This window comes from Juglans microcarpa x Juglans regia, chromosome 2S (assembly GCF_004785595.1).
Source record: "Juglans microcarpa x Juglans regia isolate MS1-56 chromosome 2S, Jm3101_v1.0, whole genome shotgun sequence".
NCBI classification, from domain to species: domain Eukaryota; kingdom Viridiplantae; phylum Streptophyta; class Magnoliopsida; order Fagales; family Juglandaceae; genus Juglans; species Juglans microcarpa x Juglans regia.
In genome coordinates, this window is record NC_054597.1 from 10,282,892 (window position 1) to 10,304,571 (window position 21,680).

Here is a 21,680-nt window from a genome sequence, read left to right on the forward strand (position 1 = left end):
TGTCAACTTAATATCCAAATGGCACTTAGCCCGTCACCAGCCTCCCATCACAACAACACTATTTTTTCTATTTTTCTTATTTAAAAACAAATTATTAAAATCTAATTTTTTATCTGAACTTCAGTTGTTTAAACTAAAGAAAAATACACATTGTAGTCTTAAAAATGCCACCATGTATTTTTTGTTTATTAAGAGACGCACGAAGTTTGAAATGGAACAGACTAGTTTAAAACTTGTCATAATACAAACTATTATTCTTTAAAAAAAATTACACAAAAGGCAAACCTTCATTCTGGCCAAAGAATGGGAGGTTATTGACCAACTTCATCATGCCGTGATTAAGTTGGAGAAATATAGGAATGTTTGGAGAATGGAATAAGATAAGAAATCTGTGAATATTAATGAAATAGTTTGTGAATAATAGTAAAATTATTTAAATTATGATGTTTTAGTGGATTTTGAAAAATGAGAGAGTAAAAAAACGTTAAATAAAAATATTATAAGATTAAAATATTGTTAGAGTATAATTTTTTAATATTATTTTTGTTTTAGAATTTGAAAATGTTGGATGTTCTTTTGTGTATTGTTTAGAAGTTTGGAAAAGTTATAATGATTAGGTAATGATTAGATAAAAAAGCTAAAAATTTAAAATTGAAAAGTACATGTTTAAGTGGTGTTTAGGGGTGTAAATCGTTCCGAGGGATCATCATTTTCCCAGACACCAAACCGATCACCCCTAATGGACCGGAGTACTAGACCGTTAGCTATCGGTCTGGTCAGTCTATATTGATCCAAGCCAATTTTAAATGGAGGCCTAATCATACAAAAAAGCCCATCATTTTTTAAGTATATAAAAAAGCTCGCAATTTGCATTTTCGGCCCATTAGTATGAAAAAGGCCTAAAATATTTATAATTTTGAATAATACAATTATTTAACTTTATTTTCACATTTTTTACTTAAAAATAGCCTAAAAAAAGTTGTTCAAATTATCAAAATTGATAATTATATATAAGTTAATTAATAATTATATATTTAACATTTTATATTGCCAATAGTCATAGGTTAGATGAAAATTACATAATTCACTTATATAACAACTATATAAAATAATATATATAATTTATAAAAAATATATTTATAATTCGATTGGTCTGGGATGAAAAATCCCACCTCAAGATCGGACCGAAACTCATTCAATCCCACAAATGGAGGATAGAAACCGACCAAATAAGTTTTCGATCCTGTCCAGTCGATTTTTCTGGTCTGGATCAAAAATTTTACACGCATAATGATATTTAGATATTAAGATGTAATAAAACGAGAACCCCAACACAGGGCTAGCCGAACTAGGAGAATGGTTGCCCATTAATGCAATCTGCATCTCTCTATGTTTCCTTTAGCCGGCACAATGGTCATCCACTACTGAATCAACCATAGGTCCCACAATTGGTCCCACCACCGTTGAGAAAAAGAGCATCAGGAATAAGTTATGAGATATTCTACAGAAACAAAGAAAAATGGAATAGCTTATGAGACATTCTACAGAAACAAAAAAAAATGGAATAGCTTATGAGACATTCTACGGAACCCAAAAAAAATAAAAATAGAAGAATAACCATTCATAATTCTTCCAAATATAGCCATCTCAAACAAACAACAAAACTAATGGAATTCATTATGACATAATCCTCGGACAAAACTGTATGCAACTACCTTATTTGTAAAATTTTAGTACTTAACAGGAGCAAGGTTGTCTTAACTGGGAGCCAAGCTTTTTCAGGCACCCTTTCTCAGCCTTCCCTCTAAAGTTAGGTTTGGATTAAAAGAAAAAAAAAATTCAATCTCATCTAATCTAATTATTCTAAATTTTTTAAATTTTCATATAAAAGACAATAAATAATTTAACTTTTTCAAATCTCAAAATAATAATAATATTAAAAAATAATATTATAAGAATATTTTATTCAACTTTCATCTTATCTCAACTCACTATCCAAACTTCCCAAGTCTGTTCAGCTCCTTCTTCCTATCATAAGCAACCTGAGAACTCTCTTTTCTCTTCTCCTCCAGCTCCTGAGTGAAAAACAATAGTTAAAAAACTTGCAAAACTAACAATTAATTAGCTATTCGGACTTTATCATTTCATAAATCAGGGGGTGGATGATTCAAAATCATTTCTTACAAGTCGCAAACATTTATTCAAACAAAATTATGACCACTTCAAAATTGAAGGCCATAGAATCACATCAAAGAACACTTCGATAATAAATTAACTGCGTCTCAGGTTCAGACGGCAAAAACTGTGGGCAAGAAAAGAAGGAAGACATTTGGGATTATTATTATTATGAGTAAATTATGCGATACTAAACAAGAAGATGACCAGTGAATGGGACTTGCACTGGGACAATAGAACCATAAGGACAATCATCACCCCACCACAAATTGTTTATGTTCAGATGGTAAGAACAACATAAAAAAACAACATATCCTGTTGCAACAGGCTCCAGTTTCGTGGTCTAAATAACCAAAAAAGACTCCAACTCAGCGAGAACAATGTAGAAAACTTAGAATCATAGCCATTCATATCTTTATGCTCTATATGCAATCATTTTTGCGTATTCTTTGTGCATTCTGCTAATGCGATAATCACCTTTGCGTATTCTTTATACATTCCACTGACGTGATTGGCTACGTTACTTTTTTTTAATATAAAATAAATATTGAGTTCCGCCAAATCAATAGAATGCATAAGAAATACGTAACAGTGACTATATGTAGTAGAATTATTACTGATAATAACAAAACTTACGGTAAAACATCTTGATTGGAAATCAGACAAGTTGGCGTCTTACCCTGATCATGTCATAGTGGTTCCATCCAACCTCCGATGAGAAGCGGCCTATCAAACAGTACTTGTGCCCCTTCTGAAGCCTCAAGTCAGTATCTATTGGAATCAGAAACCCACAAGCCAACCAAAGTCAGTATTAACATTTCAAAAGGAAAAGTAACTTTAAAGCATTGGGGATAACCATCCTCTTGGTCTTATCATACAGTCGAGGAATCCCCTCGTATGCCTTCAATTGAGCAAGCGTCGCCGCCCAAGCTTCGTTTAGTGCGGAATCATCCTGCATAATAAAGATAACCAGACCAAAATAAAATTAATTAAAATAAGTTTCCCTTGTATAAATAACGAACATCCTATACATTAATTCTCTCTTTCAAAATCTGTTGCTTGGAATAATAAAATTATGTAATAGCAAATATATAAGTATGGCAATTTGAGGTGCCACAGGCCTCCAGCGCGTAAACAATGTAGTGATGTAAACTGATGATTTCATTGAATTTAAATAGACATATACATAATAGACCTATTACTGCACAATTACAATAGCCCAAAGGCTTTGCCCACGTTCTACCGTATTATAACCCAACTAATAATAACTAACCCACTATCCAGGACTCAGTCAAAACCCTAAACAAATAACAAATAAAATAAAATACAGAAATAACCCTGAAATAAACAAAATAGACAAACTAGACGTAGCTTTGGACACTTCTCCGATTAACAATGAAACCCTACATATTAGGGCATACACCACCGCACATAACAAATCCCCCTACTTAGGGTTGCCCACAAGGTCTGGGTAGCGCCTCCTTAGGGTTGACAAATCCTCCCATGTGGCGTCTTCCTTAGCTGCCCCTTTCCAGTGAATCAACACTTCAACTCCTGCTCTGTTCCCCTTCTTCAAAAGCCTCCAATGTAAAATTTTATCGGGCTCAGGGGCTAGGGTTCCTTCCGAGAGTCTTGGTATGGGCTGTACTCATTTCTCTAACTTTCGTTTGAGGCACGAAGCATGGAAAATAGGGATGAGAGAATCTGTGGGCAACTTGAGCTCATACACCACCTTCCTCATCTGGCAAAGGATCTTGAAAGGCCCATTGTACTTGGGTGCGATCTTAAGGTTCTGCAAAAAATTCCATTTTTGCTTGGGCTTTTTGTAGGTTTTATCGGACCAAGGTGGCTATGAAGTCATGACCCCGATGCTCCTCGTCAACTGCTTGTACCCTGGTTGAGCCTGATTCATATGGCAGCATGTGTGGTGGACGTTGGCCATACACTGCCTCAAATGGTGAGATTTTTGTAGAGGAATGTGTAGAGGTATTGTATGAGTATTCTGCTAAGGGTAACCACTGCACCCAATCTTTTGGTCTATCACTGGAGAAACACCTCAGGTAACACTCAAGTACTTTATTCATAGCTTCTGTTTGACCATCTGCCTCCAGATGGTATGTTGAACTGAGCAAGACTTCGGTACCACTAATTCTGAACAACTCCCTCCAAAAATGACTTATAAAAACTGGATCTTGATCACTGACAATGGGCGAACCCATGTAATTTAAATACATTCTCCATGAAGACCCGTGTGACAATTGAAGTTCTATATGGATGAGTGAGGGTCATAAAAATGAGCATACTTAACCTATCCACCACCATTATTATTACAGTTTTTCTACCTGAAGGTGGTAACCCTTCAATAAAATCCATACTAATATATACTCAATTTTTTGAAGGAATTGGTAAAGGTTGAAGCAACCCCACAGGATGGAGATTTCAATCTTGTTCCTTCGGTATGTGTCACATTCACGTACATAAGTTCGGACATCACTCATTAATCCATGCCAAAAAAAACTTCATTTTTACTCTTGCATGTGTTTTATGTATCCCTATGTGGCCACCTAATGTTGTAGAACTATTGCAGGATTTGCTGCTGAAAAGATACCAAGGATCCGAGATGAAGCATGCCTTAATAGAAAAGTAGCTCATTCCGGACTTGGTAAAAAGTTGGGTTCAAGATCCCCTGATGATAGTGGCTAATTAGCTGCTGCAACTGGGGGTCTTGGGTAGGGCTGAGCACCAACCAAGTCGGAGTCGGTAGCCCAGCCTTCGACTCTAACTCGGATTTTGTCGGAGGTCAAATCCGACCTCCGAATCTTACTCTAAGATGTACATCCTCTGATTCGACTTCGACTCTGACTTGTCGAAGCAAAGTTAGATTTTGAACTTTTTTCAATTTTATATTTGACCCACTTTTTAAAAAAAGAATTTTTGTGTGAGCTTTCAAATTTCAATTTTTTCAAAAATCATAATCTAAACAAAATAGTTCACTTTTGCTTCAATTTTACAAAAAACATAACAAGAAATACAACTAAATAAAAACAAGTATTATAGTAACATGCTTCAAATATTAAAAAAAATTAAAAAGAAAGTCATATTGTTACAGGTACTCCTATCATCCATCATCCACATCCAACTAATTACTACAATAAACATTCACACCCATCATCCATCGTCTACATCAATCATAATAATATTTCCTTTCAACTACTACAACAAACATTTTCTGGGTTCCCATTCTGACAACAAAAAAAAAAAAAAAAACCCAACATTTTCTAAGTGCCAACAAAATTAAATGTTCCCAACAACAACAAATGTCAATGCCCAATAAATGAACTAAAATAAATTAAATGTTCCAAGTGTCATTTCAACTTCCAAGTTGTGCCTAAAAAAAATATGAAAAGAGTTTAGTAAGGAAAACATTTTTAGACATACATAATATATCAGTACAGGCAAGGGCGGAACTAAGGGACTTCCCCCCCCCCCCCCCTCCTCCCCGAAAAAAAAATTTGATGAAAATTACATTTTTTCAAAGTTGTTTTTATAAAGTAGACTATATAAAAATTAGTAATTAATTGCCGACTCCCCCCCCCCCCCCAAATTATTTTCTTGTAACTTTGACGTCCCAAACTAGATTTTATAAAGTAGACTGTATGATTGCTAGTAGGAAAATCATAAACATGAGTACCATTTTGTGTATTGACAAACCCATTAATGTTCTTCAAATTTTACCTCATTTTTCCATGTGATTCTAGGTTTGCACCGTACATTTGTTTGGCTTCGGGATTCTAGGGTTTAATGTTCTTCAAATCTGGGCGAAATCTTACATTGAAGAGGTATGTTGACGAATTTTTGGGTTTGTATTTTTATTCCATAAAATAGCAATCATTTTATAAATTTCGCTTGGTACAACGTCACGTGCCCTTTCTTTGATTCTTCATTTGGTTTCTGTGACTGTATATATTACTGAAAAAAGACAATGCATTATTTTCTGTTGTACATGTTGGCTTTGATGCAACAGTTAGTTTGAGATCTCTAAATATGCATCCTATAATTTTCATGAAATGGATATAAATGATATTTTTTGTGTGCATTTCTATGATGGTACATTGATTAATAAATCTTGGAAGTTGAAAAATCTAAAAAAAAAATTGATCTTTTGATTGGGATCAAATGAGTCTCCTACATTACCTTGAGATGACTCTACTATTATATTTATTGTAATTTCTAGAAGACACTTCTTAGTATAGTTTGACAATTATAATCTTTTTTTTTTTTTTTTTGGGGGGGGGGGGGGGGGGGGGATAGAGGATGGAACTACTTTATGGTCTACAAAAATATCAATAAGGGAGACTGCAATGCCTTCATAATGTAATCTATCTCTAGATACCCCATAAAAAAAGGTGATCTCTACATACAGGAAGTAAATGTTTCAGGTATCAACAATTCCAATAGTCTTGTCTTAATATATAACTTTGTTGTTTTGGAACTCTTTGATTATGATCGGAGGCACTTCAATGTCTAGCAGGTGTATCTCCCCAAGAATCTAGATAGCTTCCCCGCTTCCCCTCGAAAAGATTCGTCAACCAAGAAGCTTGACCGTCATTACATAGTTCTTGTCCTGCAAGGCATGCCCCCAAGAGTGTCTTGGGCCTTTTATTTTTCGTATCATCATCATCATTCTTATAATTATGTTCTTATGTTATCTTAGACTTCCTGTTTCTTATGAAAATAATCGCAGATGTATCCAAACTCGTTTTGTGAATTCATGCATTATTAGTTTGTTATAAATGTAGCCACATATATTCAGATCTTTCAGGAATGGGTTGCCCATCAATGGAAAACAAACATTAAGTGTTTATTTCATTTGTTTTGGGGTGGCTTATAAAAAAATAAAAAATAAAAAAAATCTTCCAAAATATGTGGGTTTCCACGGAGGTAGAAGAACATAGTTGCAAATCTAGGATGTAGGTTGTGGTGCTACTTGCTTCCCATTACTTCTGTCTTGCAAATATAGGATCTAACTCATATCATTTTAATTAGCCCAAAGTAGGATACTTTTCACTTTTATTGTTACTTTGTTGCTAAGTTATGACGTCCATGCATTTTAAAGTTACTGCTAACATTCAATTGTTTAAGTTCTCAATGGATTTCAAAATGTGCAGGCCTTTAACAAGTATAATGAAGTGTGGCAGAATTGGTGGATCCTTTGATGGAGGAAGTCATCGATTCAGAGGTACTTATGAAAATGTTTTCTTCCACTGTGCGGCATCGATTCGGACTGATTGCCCAGACATGAAATCAGTGGGAGAACAATTGTGGGCAATAAAGACAGACTATCTTAAGAGTGCAAGGAGAGTTCATTGACTGCAATTTGGGAGTTGTCATTTGTAAATCAATTGAACAAATCAATTTGGGAGTTGCAGATTTTTCTTTTAAACAAATCTTACTTTTTTTGTTCTTTGCTTTATTCTTAATTCTTGAACGCAGATGAAGATGTTTATTGTTTTTCAACTTCTCATCTCAAAGCAATGCCTCATTATGACAAGCATCAAAAGGAAATGCAATTAGAACATTTGCTTCTTGAACTTTGCTATGTTGTCAAGTAGAATTGAGAATGTATAAGAGTTTTGCTTCCCTTGAACTATGCAATGATGTCATATAAGAATTGAGCATGGTGTCATGGAGACACTTTCCATGGAAAAGCAGGCAGTGGAGAACAAGAATATGGGTTCAAGGGAAGCAAAATTTTACACCTTAACCAGCCTCGAATGTTTTACTTGAATGATGAAAGGGACTAAGAGATATTTATTAATGTGCTACCAGTAACCTTGGCCATCAAGAATCAAAATTGAAAATAAAAGATTGCACTTTATTCTATCAACCTGGTCATCATCCAGGTAATGCTCTAACCTCTAGAAGATAAAAACTTCCCAAAAGTGGGCATTCATAATTTATTTTCCCGTAACATTGAGAATTATCACAACTAATGGTTCATGAAGCATACACTTCGTTCATTGTATCATCTAATGTATAAAATTTGATGATATAACAAAACATTATTTGTCCTCGTCTGGCCCTCTTCAGCTTTAAATTTTGTAAAGACTTTGTAAATAAAGAAATCAAAGCCAGTCCTCTAATAATTCTATAATCTTTATCAATACTGAAAAGATTTGGAAAGACAATCTTAAGAGGAGAATCCCCACACCAAATGTCGCGCCAAACATGCCCACCACAGGGGATCTCTGCAATTGAGAAACAAGGCATTTAGATGCAGATAGTAAGTGAAATGCTACAGTGGAAATAATGATAATTAGAAGTGTTTCCTCTGTTATGACCCTTGTAGCAATAACATCTCTAGTGGTGTAGTCCCTACAATGCATTGTTTCAGCCAAAACTGGCAATAGCATTAAATTTAAATGGAAAATACTAGAATAAATTATTAGCACCAGAAATGAATGAAACTAGATTGTTAAGGCAGTGATTTCCTTTGTCTTAGATCAGAACCAAGGAGATGCTTGTAGAAGGGTCAGCTCAAATGCAAATAAGAAATGCAAGAATACTACACCTCAACATTTTTGTTATAAAGAATCTATCTTATTCTGTTATAAAGAATCTATCTAGAGATTTTTTTGAAGTCCAGAACTTCTCAACCCAAGAAATTAAAATAAATATATATACCTAAAGAAATGAAGGAAAACAATACCTCAAAAAACTTGCAAAAATTGAACTCATGAATACCAAAACATCTATTTGGACATTTTTCTTATGAAGGTTCATTTATATATATATATATATATATATATATATATAATCTTGCGAAACTAATATGTCTTCCAGTAAATGATTGATAAAAGAAGTATTCCACTGCATAAAAATTAAATGTTATGATCAGTAGGCTTAAGTTGTTCTTATATTTGTCCGTCTCTTCATTCAATTTTACATACAAGTTGAAAATGTCAAATTTACATGCTTGAAATAATAAACCCACTATTTTTTGTGAAGTTTGATCTAATTACACACCAATGCTCGCTTTTTTATTCCACATTAGAGTCTTTAAGTACAAATGTGTACACCCAATTCATTAGAAAACCACGTTGTACCCATGGACAACAGAGTTTGGTCTTTAACAGCTAGGTTGAAGTATTGGAATTGATGCCAAGGTTTAACATCGATATAGAAGAAACTGAACAGAAAAAGTTAAAAATTTTATAACGAACATATTCTCAACAAAAAGACCACAGACAAATCAACTTTTAGAATAAAGAGAAATTTCCCTGCACTTTTTGTTATTCTATTCTAATGTCGTTTAAGGGTATAATATTATACATAGTCAACTATCTAGGTGGAGGTTTTGATTTCTCTTATATGAGAATCCTACAATAGTAGTTATTAATATGTCATGGGTCATGAATCTATGTTAAACAATGTGCCATAGTTAACATATTATGTCTTGTTCTGCAGTAGCAATAGCATTCAGAAGATGATATAGAGGAAAGAAGTTTAATAAGAGTAGAGACTGATGTTAAAGTAAGCTCTCTTGTGAAGGAAAAAACTCAATGAAGGAAAAGGTAAATCCAAACAGCAAGTCATTCAAATTGTAAATACTATATCAGGATATAAGCTTACTCCTTAAGTTATGTATCATATTTCAGTTTCATCCATGAAGCAGTGATTATTCAATTTAGTTCTTACCTAATTCTTACCCTCACACTTTTTTCTTTGCACATCCTTCTAATACAGTTATGACACGTTAAGCTATATACAAATCTCGGGAAAAATATATATAGAGAGACAAGTAGTACACATGCTAGGTGTCACAAAGCTTAAATCCACATCTCCAAATATTTAATTATCTTTATATACATGTTGCTTTACTATGTATCCATTTACCATCTTGCCCTTTTTTTTCGTCCTTTCTTTTTCATTGCAAATGTAGAATCGAGGAGATGCTTCTAGAACGACAAGCTCAAATGAAAATAAGAAATGCAAGAATACTACACCATAGAAAACTCTAGATAGATTCTTTATAACAGAATTAAATAGATTCCTTATAACAGAAATGTTGAGGTGTAATGCAAGGTGTCCTAAGTCCCGAATTCTATGGGATTTCTCTCTGCTATGAAACCGGTCTTATATATATCTTAAAGCCTTTATGCAATGCGATAGAAATAGCAGAGTTAAAAACCATTATTATGACCCTTGTATAACTTTACTCAACCCTATACAATACTCTCCCCCAAATTCAAACCCATAAAACTCCTCTCTAAAAACTTTCATTATCCTCCTCAACTTAGGGACACAAAAACAAGAACCTACACAGCCCAATTCATCTTTCCCCTCTACAACAAACAAGCCAAGTTCTATATTATACTTGTGAGACAAATCTTACCCAAATAAAATCAACAACCTCCCCTTAAAACCCCTCTCTATCTTCGGGAATCAAGACCCTGTCCTTTTCATGGAGATCTTCCAAGAGCCAAGTGAGCCTTGGATTTAGAAGAAATTGAAATCTTTGGAAATCGCAGTTGAAAGAGGGCTAGTGGGGTTGGTATTTGAGGTCTCTATACATATGGTTTGGAGCAAAAGGGATTGCTTGTCTGGAGCCCTAGTGGTTCCACCATAACAACAACCAGACTCGCACAAATGAGAGTACACAAGCAATAGACAAATAAATCGATCTCAAGATAAATTGGGAACTGCAAAGTTACCTACTTCTCTGGGCAGAGGGGCGCCCAAACAAAGATCTGAAATGAAGCGCTTGTAGTCTGCATAGAGAGATGAAGAAACGCGATGCTAGTTGCTTAGCGAGGAAGGAGGGGGGTCTTCGATGGGATTCTCTCTGGTTTGCTCTGTTTAATAATCTCCTAGGGAGTGGCGACGCTGTACAGACGGAGGAATGTCGCTCGGTGTCGCTGGATAGAGAGGCGTCTTCGCCAGTGGCAGTGAATAGAGGAATGATGCGATGCGGGCGAGGGAGTAGCTTTTCGCGTGGAGGAAATTTGAATGAATTGAGGTAGAAGAAAATAGTAGATAAAAATTGATTTTTAGGTATTCTTAAAAAATACTAAAAAAACAAACGAACAGTCCAATTAGTAGGATGTGCAATTAGTGTGCAATTAGTAGGATGTGCAAAAGTGTGCACCCCTACCGTGGCTGACCCGTAGTACTACCCTCGGTGACAATTCATTACAGACGTACCAACTACGGTAACACTACCAACCCACTATCCCGGTCAAATCTAATATTTAACTTCTACTACCCAGGTCTCTGTTTTTGCTCAGAAATTCAAGCAGAGCTTTTGGGGATCAGATCAGAGAGGCACTACACAAGCGGTGCCCTGTTTCAAAGCCTTTGAAGAGAGAAAGAGTCGTGTAATCTTTTCTCCTTGGAGCTAATGGGTGGAGAACGCAAACTCTACACTCTAGTTGAGGTTTCCGAGCACAATGACCCAAAGGACTGCTGGCTTGTTATTGAAGGCAAGGTATATCAGATTCTCTCTATGTTGATTCGATTTAACTCTCCTGGGTTTTTGTTTTTACTTTAATGGGCTTTGTTCTTTTCCTGTGAGCTTGTTAAGAATGTAATGTTGTCCAATGGATTAGATATACTGGGAATTGGATCTAGGGAGATTTGAATAACTTGCATCTGGGTTTGGAGATTATATTTTTTGTATTTGTGGCAAAGTTCCTTTTTCCCCGTTTGATTCCCAGTTTTGTTTTTCCATTTTCACGTTTAGGCCATTAACAAAGCTCGTATCTGTTGAATTTTTGCTGTGCCTAATTAAGGATGTGAAAGGAATTTTTGGTGTGTTATTTTCGGCACTACTCATATTTTTTAGGAGTTGGTCTTCTCTCTTAGGCCATCTTGATCACCAGGTAGTTGTGCATCGTTTCTCAAGTAAGTTACTATTATGAAGTAGTTGGAATCCTGATGAGGATTTACTTTGATTCTCCATCAAAGTCCTAAGATTCTTTGGGGGAAATAAAGGGAAAACCTCTTAGTGTATAAGCAAAACCCTGAAGACTAAAAAGGAACAAACAGGCCAAAAATGATTTCCTTGATAATTAAACCTCCATTTATAAGAGGATTGAGCTTTAAAATCCTAGTTCTTTATTCTTAATAAAGGAACAAAGGTTCATAGATGGGAACAGTTGGATTATTTTGTATTTACTAAAGTCAAATATGTTCATGGATTAACCTTTAGGTTTTAGCTAGTAGAGGAATACAGTAATTTCCAGAAAGCATGAGATAAATCACTTTTAGAAATTTGGAAAAGAATACAAAATAGGTGGTATATTTTGGGTAATATGATGGAGTTTCCTAGACTCAAAAGTGGAATCCTCTTAATAAACAAATGAAGGGATACAAATAGCTTAGTGGACAGTGTCATTTTTACCTCAAATATCACAACAGTTTTTATACTACTTGTTTATCGGTTAATGCTAGAAAGTTCATGTGCTGGGCGTCTAAGAAAACTGCCTTTGAACTATGTGGGAGCACTTCAAAAGGCTGGAGCTTTAAGGAACATTGAACACTTTTGTGCCCACGGATGAACTCTAATATTTCTTATCTTCGTTGTGCTTGCTTTCTTTTGATATGACGTGTAACATTGTGGTCTTCAATTGCAATATCCTTGAATACTGTATGCTAATGTGCTGAAAGCTGGGAACAGGTATATGATGTGACAAAATTCTTGGATGATCATCCTGGTGGCGAAGATGTTTTGTTGTCTGCAACAGGTACGATGAAAGCTGCAGTGTTTTGGCATATATTCATTAGGGAAATACTTTATCCACAAAAGCAAACCACAAGCTGATGTGGCTTGATGTGATACGTCAGATTGTAAAATTATTTTTATTGTAAAGTAGATCTAACGGATCCCATGAAACAACGCCAGTTTGTAGGTTTATTTTTGTATAATCTTTGTGTCTGTAGCAGTTCTCTATTCATTATGCATCTACAAATAATTGCTCATATGGCTCTAACGGTTGGTTTGCAGGAAAGGACGCAACTGATGATTTTGAGGATGTTGGCCACAGTAGCAGTGCAAGAGCAATGATGGAAGAGTTCTATGTAGGAGACATTGATTCATCAACCATCCCCGCCGAGGTCAAGTACACTCCTCCCAAACAGCCTCATTACAATCAGGATAAGACAGCAGAGTTCACTATCAAATTACTCCAGTTTTTGGTTCCCCTTCTAATCTTGGGTTTGGCTGTCGGCATTCGCTTCTATGCCAAATCCGCATAATTTTCGATACCATGACGGAAAATTAGGACTTTTACAATAAGCTCAATGAGTGGTGGATAACCACTTGTTAATTATTTTGTGTTTAAAACTGTTAACATCGTTGGAATGCATGATGGTAACTTCTTTCTTGCGATTATATATGTGCTTGTTTTGCAGTTTTCCTCAAAAGTTTAGTTTTCGTGTGAAATCTCAGATGTGTTCTTCTGTCTTTGATATGCCATTGGTAAAAGTACTTCGGCCTTCCTGTTTTTGATGATTCCACAGACTTGATCCCAAAAGGAACCACAGACACCCAATTGTTGCATACTATCATAGTTTATTTGCTCTGTTTCATTGTAAAATGCATCCTTACAGTTCGGAGCAGCTAGCTAGCAGTTAGTTTTGTCTTGAACTAGGACCAGAGTATCCAAGTTTAGCATTTTGGACAGTGCATTTATGTCAAAAACTTTAGCATTAACAAACAAAAAAAAAAGAAAAAAAAAGAGAGAAATGATAGTTGCAGTCGTGAGTGTGCAAACGCCGCACAATCACTTTGAAAAAAGTGAATAAATACAGGATTTACATGAAAAAAAAAATTAATTTTTTAATAGTAGATCTCACTCTTTTTCAAAGCGATTGTACGGTACTTGCGCACTCCACGACTGTATATAGCATTACTACCCTTCACCCATTCTATTGGCAACCTAACAAAGCATTGTTGATATCTGTTAATATTATATGGCATAATTAACTATTACTCGTTTAGCGTCCTCGGCATCATAGACAATGAAACTCATTGTGGACAATTCTTGACATGTAACATTTATTGCTCTGTTATACTATCATTAAAAAAATGCAGACATTAACTTCAAAGTTTGGAGAACGGCACAACCTAGGAGCACAAAATACTTCACTTTGAACAACTACTAAGACAATGTTCTAGCAATCTTTGTTATCATTGCTGCAAGCATGATTCTTTGGAAGCTTTTGAAATTTTCATTGGGCCAGTAATAGGTACATGAAAACTCTGGGTCTGCTAACATATTCGAGATTCACAAGTATCTGGCTTTGGGAACGATATAGAACATACAGTAAAAGAGTTCACCTGAAAAAAAGAAGGGAGAGATCAAGGAAGCCAAGCCAGTTTTACATCTATAAGTGGCTAAAAATTTCAGGTATGACAACTCCTAGGGAACAGGTGTAATCTGTCCAGTCCGGGCTCGACCAAAAATTTCGGTCCACCCTTTTTCCGGATTGAACCGGAACGATTATCCCCAAGGACTGAACCGGACTACTAGCTATCGGTTCGATCAGTCCAATCGGTCCAATTCAATCCATATGAGTTAGGAATATTTTTTTCTCTTTTCTTTTTTTGGTAGATAAATAAATACAAAAAATTAATTAAATTAGTAAAATCAAAATTAAGTGAACTCTTTAATGTGGATTATGTCACTAACTCATTAAAAAAATAATTAATTATAATTATATTTATGATGTTAATAGTTACTAACTTCGTGCTTTAGTAGAGTATGTATCTACATATAAAAACATATATTATCATATGATTTATCGTATGACGTATTAGTTAATTGATTGCATATTATTTTACATTTTATATGGTTAATGGTGATAAATTATAGAAAATTACATAATTAACTTATAAAAATTACTATATAAAATAATATATTATATATATATAAATATTTAAAAAATTTATATGTAAGTGATTCAGTCTGTTTCAGTCTAGTCCGGTCCAAAAAAACCACACCTCGGGACCGGACCAAAAACTGAATTTTTGAAGACACCATGGACTGAGACCGAGTAGGGGTGAAATCAGTCCGGTTCGGACCGAAAAGTTTTCACCCCTACTAGGGGTTGGCTCGAGTGGTAAAGGTTTTGGTCTTGGTGGTATACTCCCTTCAAGTGTAAGGTTTGAATTCTCTTGGGTTCAAACAATTCTTAGGGACCATCGGACTAGGGATTTTTCCTCTTGAATTTAACCGAAGTGCACTTACAAGAAAATTCTTGCCGAGGGCCTATGCACCACTAGAATTAGTCAAAATGTTGTTCTTAGACACCCGGTGCCAATAAAAAAAAAAAAAAAAAAATCAAGTATAACCGGAAAAATGTATTAGGGAGAATGAAACACCATGGAAGAAGGTGATGAAAAATTTAAGAGGCGTAAATACAGGAAAATAGTAATCTTGAAATAAGTTTCAGTTGGGATTATTCTGGAATTTAATAAATCACCTAAAACTACTACAGGATTAACAGAGATTTACTTGTGAGGAAAGAACAAGTGATATTACAAATTACAAGGTTATGTTTGTAAAGCCCAAAGGCACGTACGGTTTGGAACCAAACAATTTATCATTCGTCATGAATTTAATTGTCAACAAAAATAACAGAATGACCATTTTATGCATGTCCACATCAAAGATTATTTTACATTTGTGTAGACATTAAAGCAGTAATTACCAAAGCCCATCACTTACAATCAAGAGGCTACTCTTGCTAACTCAAAGCACCAGAACTCATTTACAAGGTGGACTAAAAGGAAAAAAGAAACGTTACAAAGTAAAAAGCCCACCAAAGATAAAACATGCAAATGCTCAACAAATACAGGAGATAACAGGTGATAAACAAAAGAAAAAACAAAGTTCCCATTGATGTTAATTACCTAATCTGTGCTTGCACATGTTCTCTCAATAACCTTAGAGTCTGTTCTATGCGAATGCTTTGATGGGGAACTTGATTCCCTTGAAGAACTATGTCCAAAGAAGCTCAAGTTACCAATTTTCTTTGAGAAAGAACTCATAAATTTACGAGAGTTGGACTTCTCCATATCCCTCTTCATAAAAACATGTTCTTTCTCGAGATCATTTAGTCTCATCCGCAACCGTGTTAGCTCAAGTTTTAGTTCACGATTTTCTCGTCTCAATGATGCATAGTTGTCTCGGGGAGACATTGCTGCACTTAGTGCACCGCTGCTGATCCGCCATGACTGGTGCACTGGCTTTTGGTCATCTTCTCCATTGGAACAGCTCAAGGAATTTCGGAGCCTTATCTGCTCAAAGTAGAGCACTTGTACAATAGACTGGAGAGGAAGGCGCTCATTTTGTGCAGCATGTGCACCAGCTTCTTGAGAAAGCTTTTGGAGATCAATCAATTTGCATAGCTTCTTCCGATCCAACTCTGATAACCCTTGATGTGCCTGAAATTCACATAAGAATCAGATATACTGAGATTCTGAAAACCAATTGTTAGGATAGTCGGAACCTCTTTACTCCAGATCAGTCTCATTGAATAATTACAAGAAAGGATATAGAAGCATCAGCAAAATATATTTCAAAAGCAGACTTGGTTTGACTATCAAGTAAGAAAATAATTTAACTTTACTTTTTCCTTTCTTTCTTGATGTTTATCACTACTATATCTTGTATTAAATCTTAGGAGGGAGTGGTTCCGATTAAGAATCAAGAATGAGTATTTGTAATACACAATGTAAAGCCCCCTCTAAAAACATAAAAATATGAGTAATACATACTTTCAGGTAAATATCAATGGCTCGATACAACCCATCATGAATGGTACGTGCGTGTGCTGGTAAAGCATCTGCAATAACCATGAACTTAACCAGCTTGAGATTTGCATCAGGAGCAATTTCGGCAAGATAATTATCCACTAATTTTGCAACTTTGAACAAGGCAGATTGGGAAGGTGAATGAGGACTATCAGATTCAAATACAGAGGCATCTTCCATATCATCTTCACTATCATCTTGCTGTGAGAAATTTACCAAAATCCTATGAACTGTATCAACATCAAATAAGGTATCACCTGCATCCCTGAAAGAAGGTATCAAAAGATCATCAAGAGTAGCAATATCCAACTGGGACCCAATCCTCCTCTCCAGATCAAGTCTACAAGCAATTGTGCAATCAAGCATTACTGCACTTCGCAAAAGCCCAAAAAGGAAAGTTATTGGAACAATAAGTTTCTCCACTGGCAAGAGGCTGACAATTGTCTCAACCACAAGTTTTTCATGTCCAGTTGGAACTGAAAGCAAATCCACTTTTGCCTGGCTAGATGGATTCCACAAGCTGGATTTCTTTGTCAACTCTTTCTGGGCATAACTCATTAGTGATGCACCAATACTCTCAGGACGGACCCCACGACATTTCATTGCTGTCATGACTTTTTGATACAAGTCAATCCGCAGAACAGAGAGATCTTCTATCCACCAGTCACCATCACACTTGGCTTGCCTGTTCATATGAAGCCTCCCTGAGCTGCTATACTCTAAGCGTGAGAAGCTTGAAGCAATTTGCTCTGCACAAGCCTTTGAGGCTATTGAATCTATGCAACGACTAACTATTCTAAGCTCATCAGCAAGAGGGAGTAGATTTTCACATTGTTGCAAAACTTCAACACACATTTCAAGGTTCTTGCAAACAATACTCTCAAGATATTCTTCAGTGCGAGAACCAAGGTTATCTTTTGAAAACTCTTCAGTCATTTCAAGGTAATCAGAAACACAGCATAGCTGTGCAACATTCATAGACGTAATTTCAAAGTTGATCCCATAACAGAATTTGGCTGCCAACTCAAACGACTCTGCACCTCCTGGTAAATTAAGAAGCTCCACCGTTGAGATAGCAGAATCCCTATGTTCTGCAACTAACTTTCGAATTCGCCCACTTCTAGAGACGAGTGGGAACTGCATTTAAGAATTAAGACTATTGGAATTATGAAAACTATGAAAGAAAAACATAACCACTACACATAGAGCAAGTTCTTATAAATTAAGAAATGATTATTTAGACCGTTCTTCTTATTAGAGTTTTTTTAGTGGTTAGGAACTTAGGAGGTCCATGAGATAATGGCTGGAAAGAGAAGGTTATGGTCGCTCACCTTCTTTATTTATAATATTGTATTTTGTAAGCTAGGTTGTCTGTGTCCGATGCACATTAATTTACTATGGCCATTTTAGATAATTATTTTTAAGATAGCCAAGCAGTGGACCATGAGAGGAAAAATGCTTCACTCCAGGATCTCCTGTTCAGTTAGTACCTAACTGTGGAATCTATGACACTAGTCACACAATGAGGAAGAGCATCACAAATCCAAGAGAGTGTTCTTAAAGAAATCATGATTTTAGTAATATGTGAGTCTAATGTGGTGCGAATATATATTTCTTAGTAACCTAAATTGAATGTTGTTTTAAACTTATGATGAAGGAAAGAATTATCATATTTGAAACTCTGGTAAGAAACATCTACAATTTTAGGAATTGATCATAATCAAATGAGTAACAAAAGAAAATTACGGACAACTGGAATCATTCCATACTTCCCAATTAATCAATGACAATCAGAATGGGTGAAGGCGATTGCTCCCAATTTTCTCTCTTTGTTTTTTCCCCCACGGCATACAAATTATTTATTCTTCTTCTTTCCAAATATGAGTCACACTCCGAGAAACTTGGTTTTTAGTTAATCTTACATTGTTTCTTTGAGGCAAAATATGAAACTAGGATCAACAATCCCAGTCCCATTCCACACAGCTATAACCCAAGGGCACAGATGTTTTTTTTTTATTGGTAAACAAGATTTTATTGATCATAAGAGTAGGCAAGAGCCCAAGTATACTGGGACATATACAAGAGCAACGCCTAAGCGTGCTAATTTAGTGACCAAGTGCGCAGATGTTAGGTAATATTCACTAGTATATAAAACCTGCATTTGATATTCTCAAGAATAACTGAGAAGAACAAACAAACTAGATTTACACACCTGAAACCTACGACGATATATTGCCATATACTTTACTCATACTGTATGCTTATAAAAGATAATACTGCATACAACCATAAAAGTGCATTTGAACAGAGGTAGCACCAAAAATTAAATAGGAGCTTTAACCATCACAAAAATCATGCTCTCAATCAAAACATAATGAACAAGTTTATAATAGAATAGCACTGAGTAGTTACCTTATGTAATGGAAATGTTCCTCCGCTCGCTTGTATGGTAATATCACTTGGAACATCCCGAAAAATCCTACAACAGTTTATCAGCCGATTGTTTACACAAAAATGCTTGCATCCATGGGAAAAATGAACATGTAGAGTTCAGGTTAACTTGATAGTGTTTGGATCCTGCTTTTATGCTAGCTAATAACAAACAGTATATTTGCTTGAAGATAGATGTAAAGAACACTAATATTAAGTGTAATCCAAATTTAGGGATCACCACTAGCTCTAAGACTATATGTTTACATCATTTAAAAAAGCATTAGTGGAAGTTATATATTGATTTAGCACATAAAGAACTCACGGTCATCCAGAGCCTCATCACCATGATAATAATTATTGATATATAACCTCACAATTAGAAAGGGAAAGGAGAAAAAGCCGCATAGATAAACAAGAATTTGGAAGAAACGCATACTTAGTAGGAATATTATGCAAAAGTAGCAAGATGTCAGTATTACAATTTTAGTTACGAAGTTAGAACAAGGATTTATAAAGATTTATAAATACCAACCATAAAAAAACCTTTGATAAATTTAGTTCTGTAAAGATTCTTAAATCTGCAAAAGAAAACTTATAAATAAGGCACATCGTTTGATGTGTTAGATGTACCATATGTACATATCTTATAGATCAGTAACTTCTTCACTTTGGATCATTCATATTATACGCAAATATAGGGAAGAGGAATACTCTGAAAAAGGATGCCATCATTTTGGAGAAGGTTTTGTTTTTTTGAAAAACAAAAACAATACTAGGGAAGTATCACTAAGAGAGGAAACTCGATCAAAGAGGTGCAACGTATTTATTTAGCAGAAAATCAAAAGGAAACGCTAACCATATTAGATGCAACCCAGTAAACTAATGGAAAGAGGTACAGTATAGTAATGATGATAATGAAAGCTCGTATTACAATAATAGTTATAATTTTTTTTTTTTTAGCAGAAAATTTTTTTATAGAGTTCTAAACGAAAGGTCGTTTTACAATAATTTGAGTGTTTTTATTTAATTTTTTAGTTCAAAGGCTTATACCTCCCGCTTTAAGGCTTATCGCGGACCTCATGAACTAATTCCAGGTCGTAGCCTATCAAAATAAAAAATTGTACGGGTGACATATGAAGCCACAATAGAGATTAAACAGACCATTCAGTATATCATTTAAGCCTATTTAAAATAAATGTATATGCATACAAATTAATTATCTCACACTTATAAAAAACAGTTCTCATTTAAGACTGTTGAAACGAATCGCTTATTGCATCACTCCAGCGACGATGAAACAACAACAATAAAATTCCGGATTACACGTGAGCATCAAGAGGAAGAACTGATGACAAGATCAGAGATGCCGAGTAAAAAGAAAGAAAAGAAAGGACTACAAATCAAAGCATAGAACAAGATATCAAACAATTGTGAAAAGAGATGGGAGAAGAAAACTTCCTATATGAAGTAGAAGTAAAAATATGATAATTCAAGTGAATTAAACATTCAAATTTACAAAACATGCATGTAACAAACCATTCATTGCATTGCTGCCGTGCGCAGTTTGCCAACGACAGCTGCTGATGGTGGTGGTGCTGAAGCGGAAGCTGCTGCTTGTCGTTACGGTCCATGGAGAGCAAGAGAATTCCGGAGAGAAAAATGGAATATCAGGGGAGAGAGAGTAAAAGAGGGTGGTAGTGGTGGTGGGGTTGAGGGAGTGAACCGGGGAAAGAGACAAAGACAGAGACCCAGTTGGAGATGTTGGTGTTGGCGAACTTCTTCTTCGGCCATTTTCGTCAACAGCCGTTGTTCAAAGCCATAGATTGCAATTGTCCAAAGCAAATGGGCCTCTCTTGTGGGTCATTCTTTCGCCCCCACCTCCCCCCCACCCCCCCCCCCCCCCCCCCCCCCCCCCCCCCCCCCCCCCCCCCCCCCCCCCCCCCAATTATTTTTCTCTTAAAAAACATTGATAATAACTCTCAGAATTGTCCATTAGCTCCCCTCCACTCCAAGATTGACCATTTTTCTTTAAAAGTTTGGGTAAAGATTTTGGCTTTATTTGAGCATATAATGGGCCGCAAAAGGAGGAGTTTCTGTGCCTGTGTCTGTGCGTGTTTTGAAGCAAAGTCAAACTGATTCATTGCGATCCGAACACGGGGGAAAAAGTAGCCGTTCGCTTTTCGACAACTTGGATTTATTTTACCTTTTTGTCCCCGCTCTTTAACGGTGAAAAGTGTGCCCTTTGTCTTTTCTA

General features: G+C 35.5%; 3 protein-coding genes and 1 long non-coding RNA gene across 4 annotated transcripts; 2 read left to right on the top strand and 2 right to left on the bottom strand.

Moving 5' to 3' along the window:
* Nucleotides 1-1,618: 1,618 nt before the first annotated feature.
* On the bottom strand, nucleotides 1,619-3,126 carry LOC121252998 (60S ribosomal protein L13a-3). The gene is given in 5 exon segments (XM_041152874.1): nucleotides 1,619-1,757; nucleotides 1,759-1,804; nucleotides 2,002-2,075; nucleotides 2,855-3,099; nucleotides 3,102-3,126. Coding segments are annotated over 5 exon segments (417 nt in total). The 3' UTR covers nucleotides 1,619-1,730.
* A 2,753-nt stretch (nucleotides 3,127-5,879) lies between these two features.
* LOC121252999 lies at nucleotides 5,880-7,822 on the top strand. Its single transcript, XR_005938317.1, has 2 exons — nucleotides 5,880-6,014; nucleotides 7,344-7,822. It is a non-coding gene; the product is annotated as an uncharacterized LOC121252999 (long non-coding RNA).
* A 3,589-nt stretch (nucleotides 7,823-11,411) lies between these two features.
* LOC121253000 (cytochrome b5) lies at nucleotides 11,412-13,567 on the top strand. Its single transcript, XM_041152875.1, has 3 exons — nucleotides 11,412-11,662; nucleotides 12,854-12,920; nucleotides 13,181-13,567. The coding sequence occupies exons 1-3, from the start codon at nucleotides 11,576-11,578 to the stop codon at nucleotides 13,429-13,431; spliced, it is 405 nt and encodes a 134-aa protein (XP_041008809.1). The 5' UTR covers nucleotides 11,412-11,575; the 3' UTR covers nucleotides 13,432-13,567.
* Nucleotides 13,568-15,812: 2,245 nt separating this feature from the next.
* On the bottom strand, nucleotides 15,813-21,320 carry LOC121253001 (BTB/POZ domain-containing protein At5g48800). The gene is made up of 4 exons (XM_041152876.1): nucleotides 20,963-21,320; nucleotides 19,406-19,472; nucleotides 16,958-18,130; nucleotides 15,813-16,624 (listed from the first exon to the last, which is right to left on the bottom strand). The coding sequence occupies exons 1-4, from the start codon at nucleotides 21,055-21,057 to the stop codon at nucleotides 16,091-16,093; spliced, it is 1,869 nt and encodes a 622-aa protein (XP_041008810.1). The 5' UTR covers nucleotides 21,058-21,320; the 3' UTR covers nucleotides 15,813-16,090.
* Between the last annotated feature and the right edge of the window lie 360 nt (nucleotides 21,321-21,680).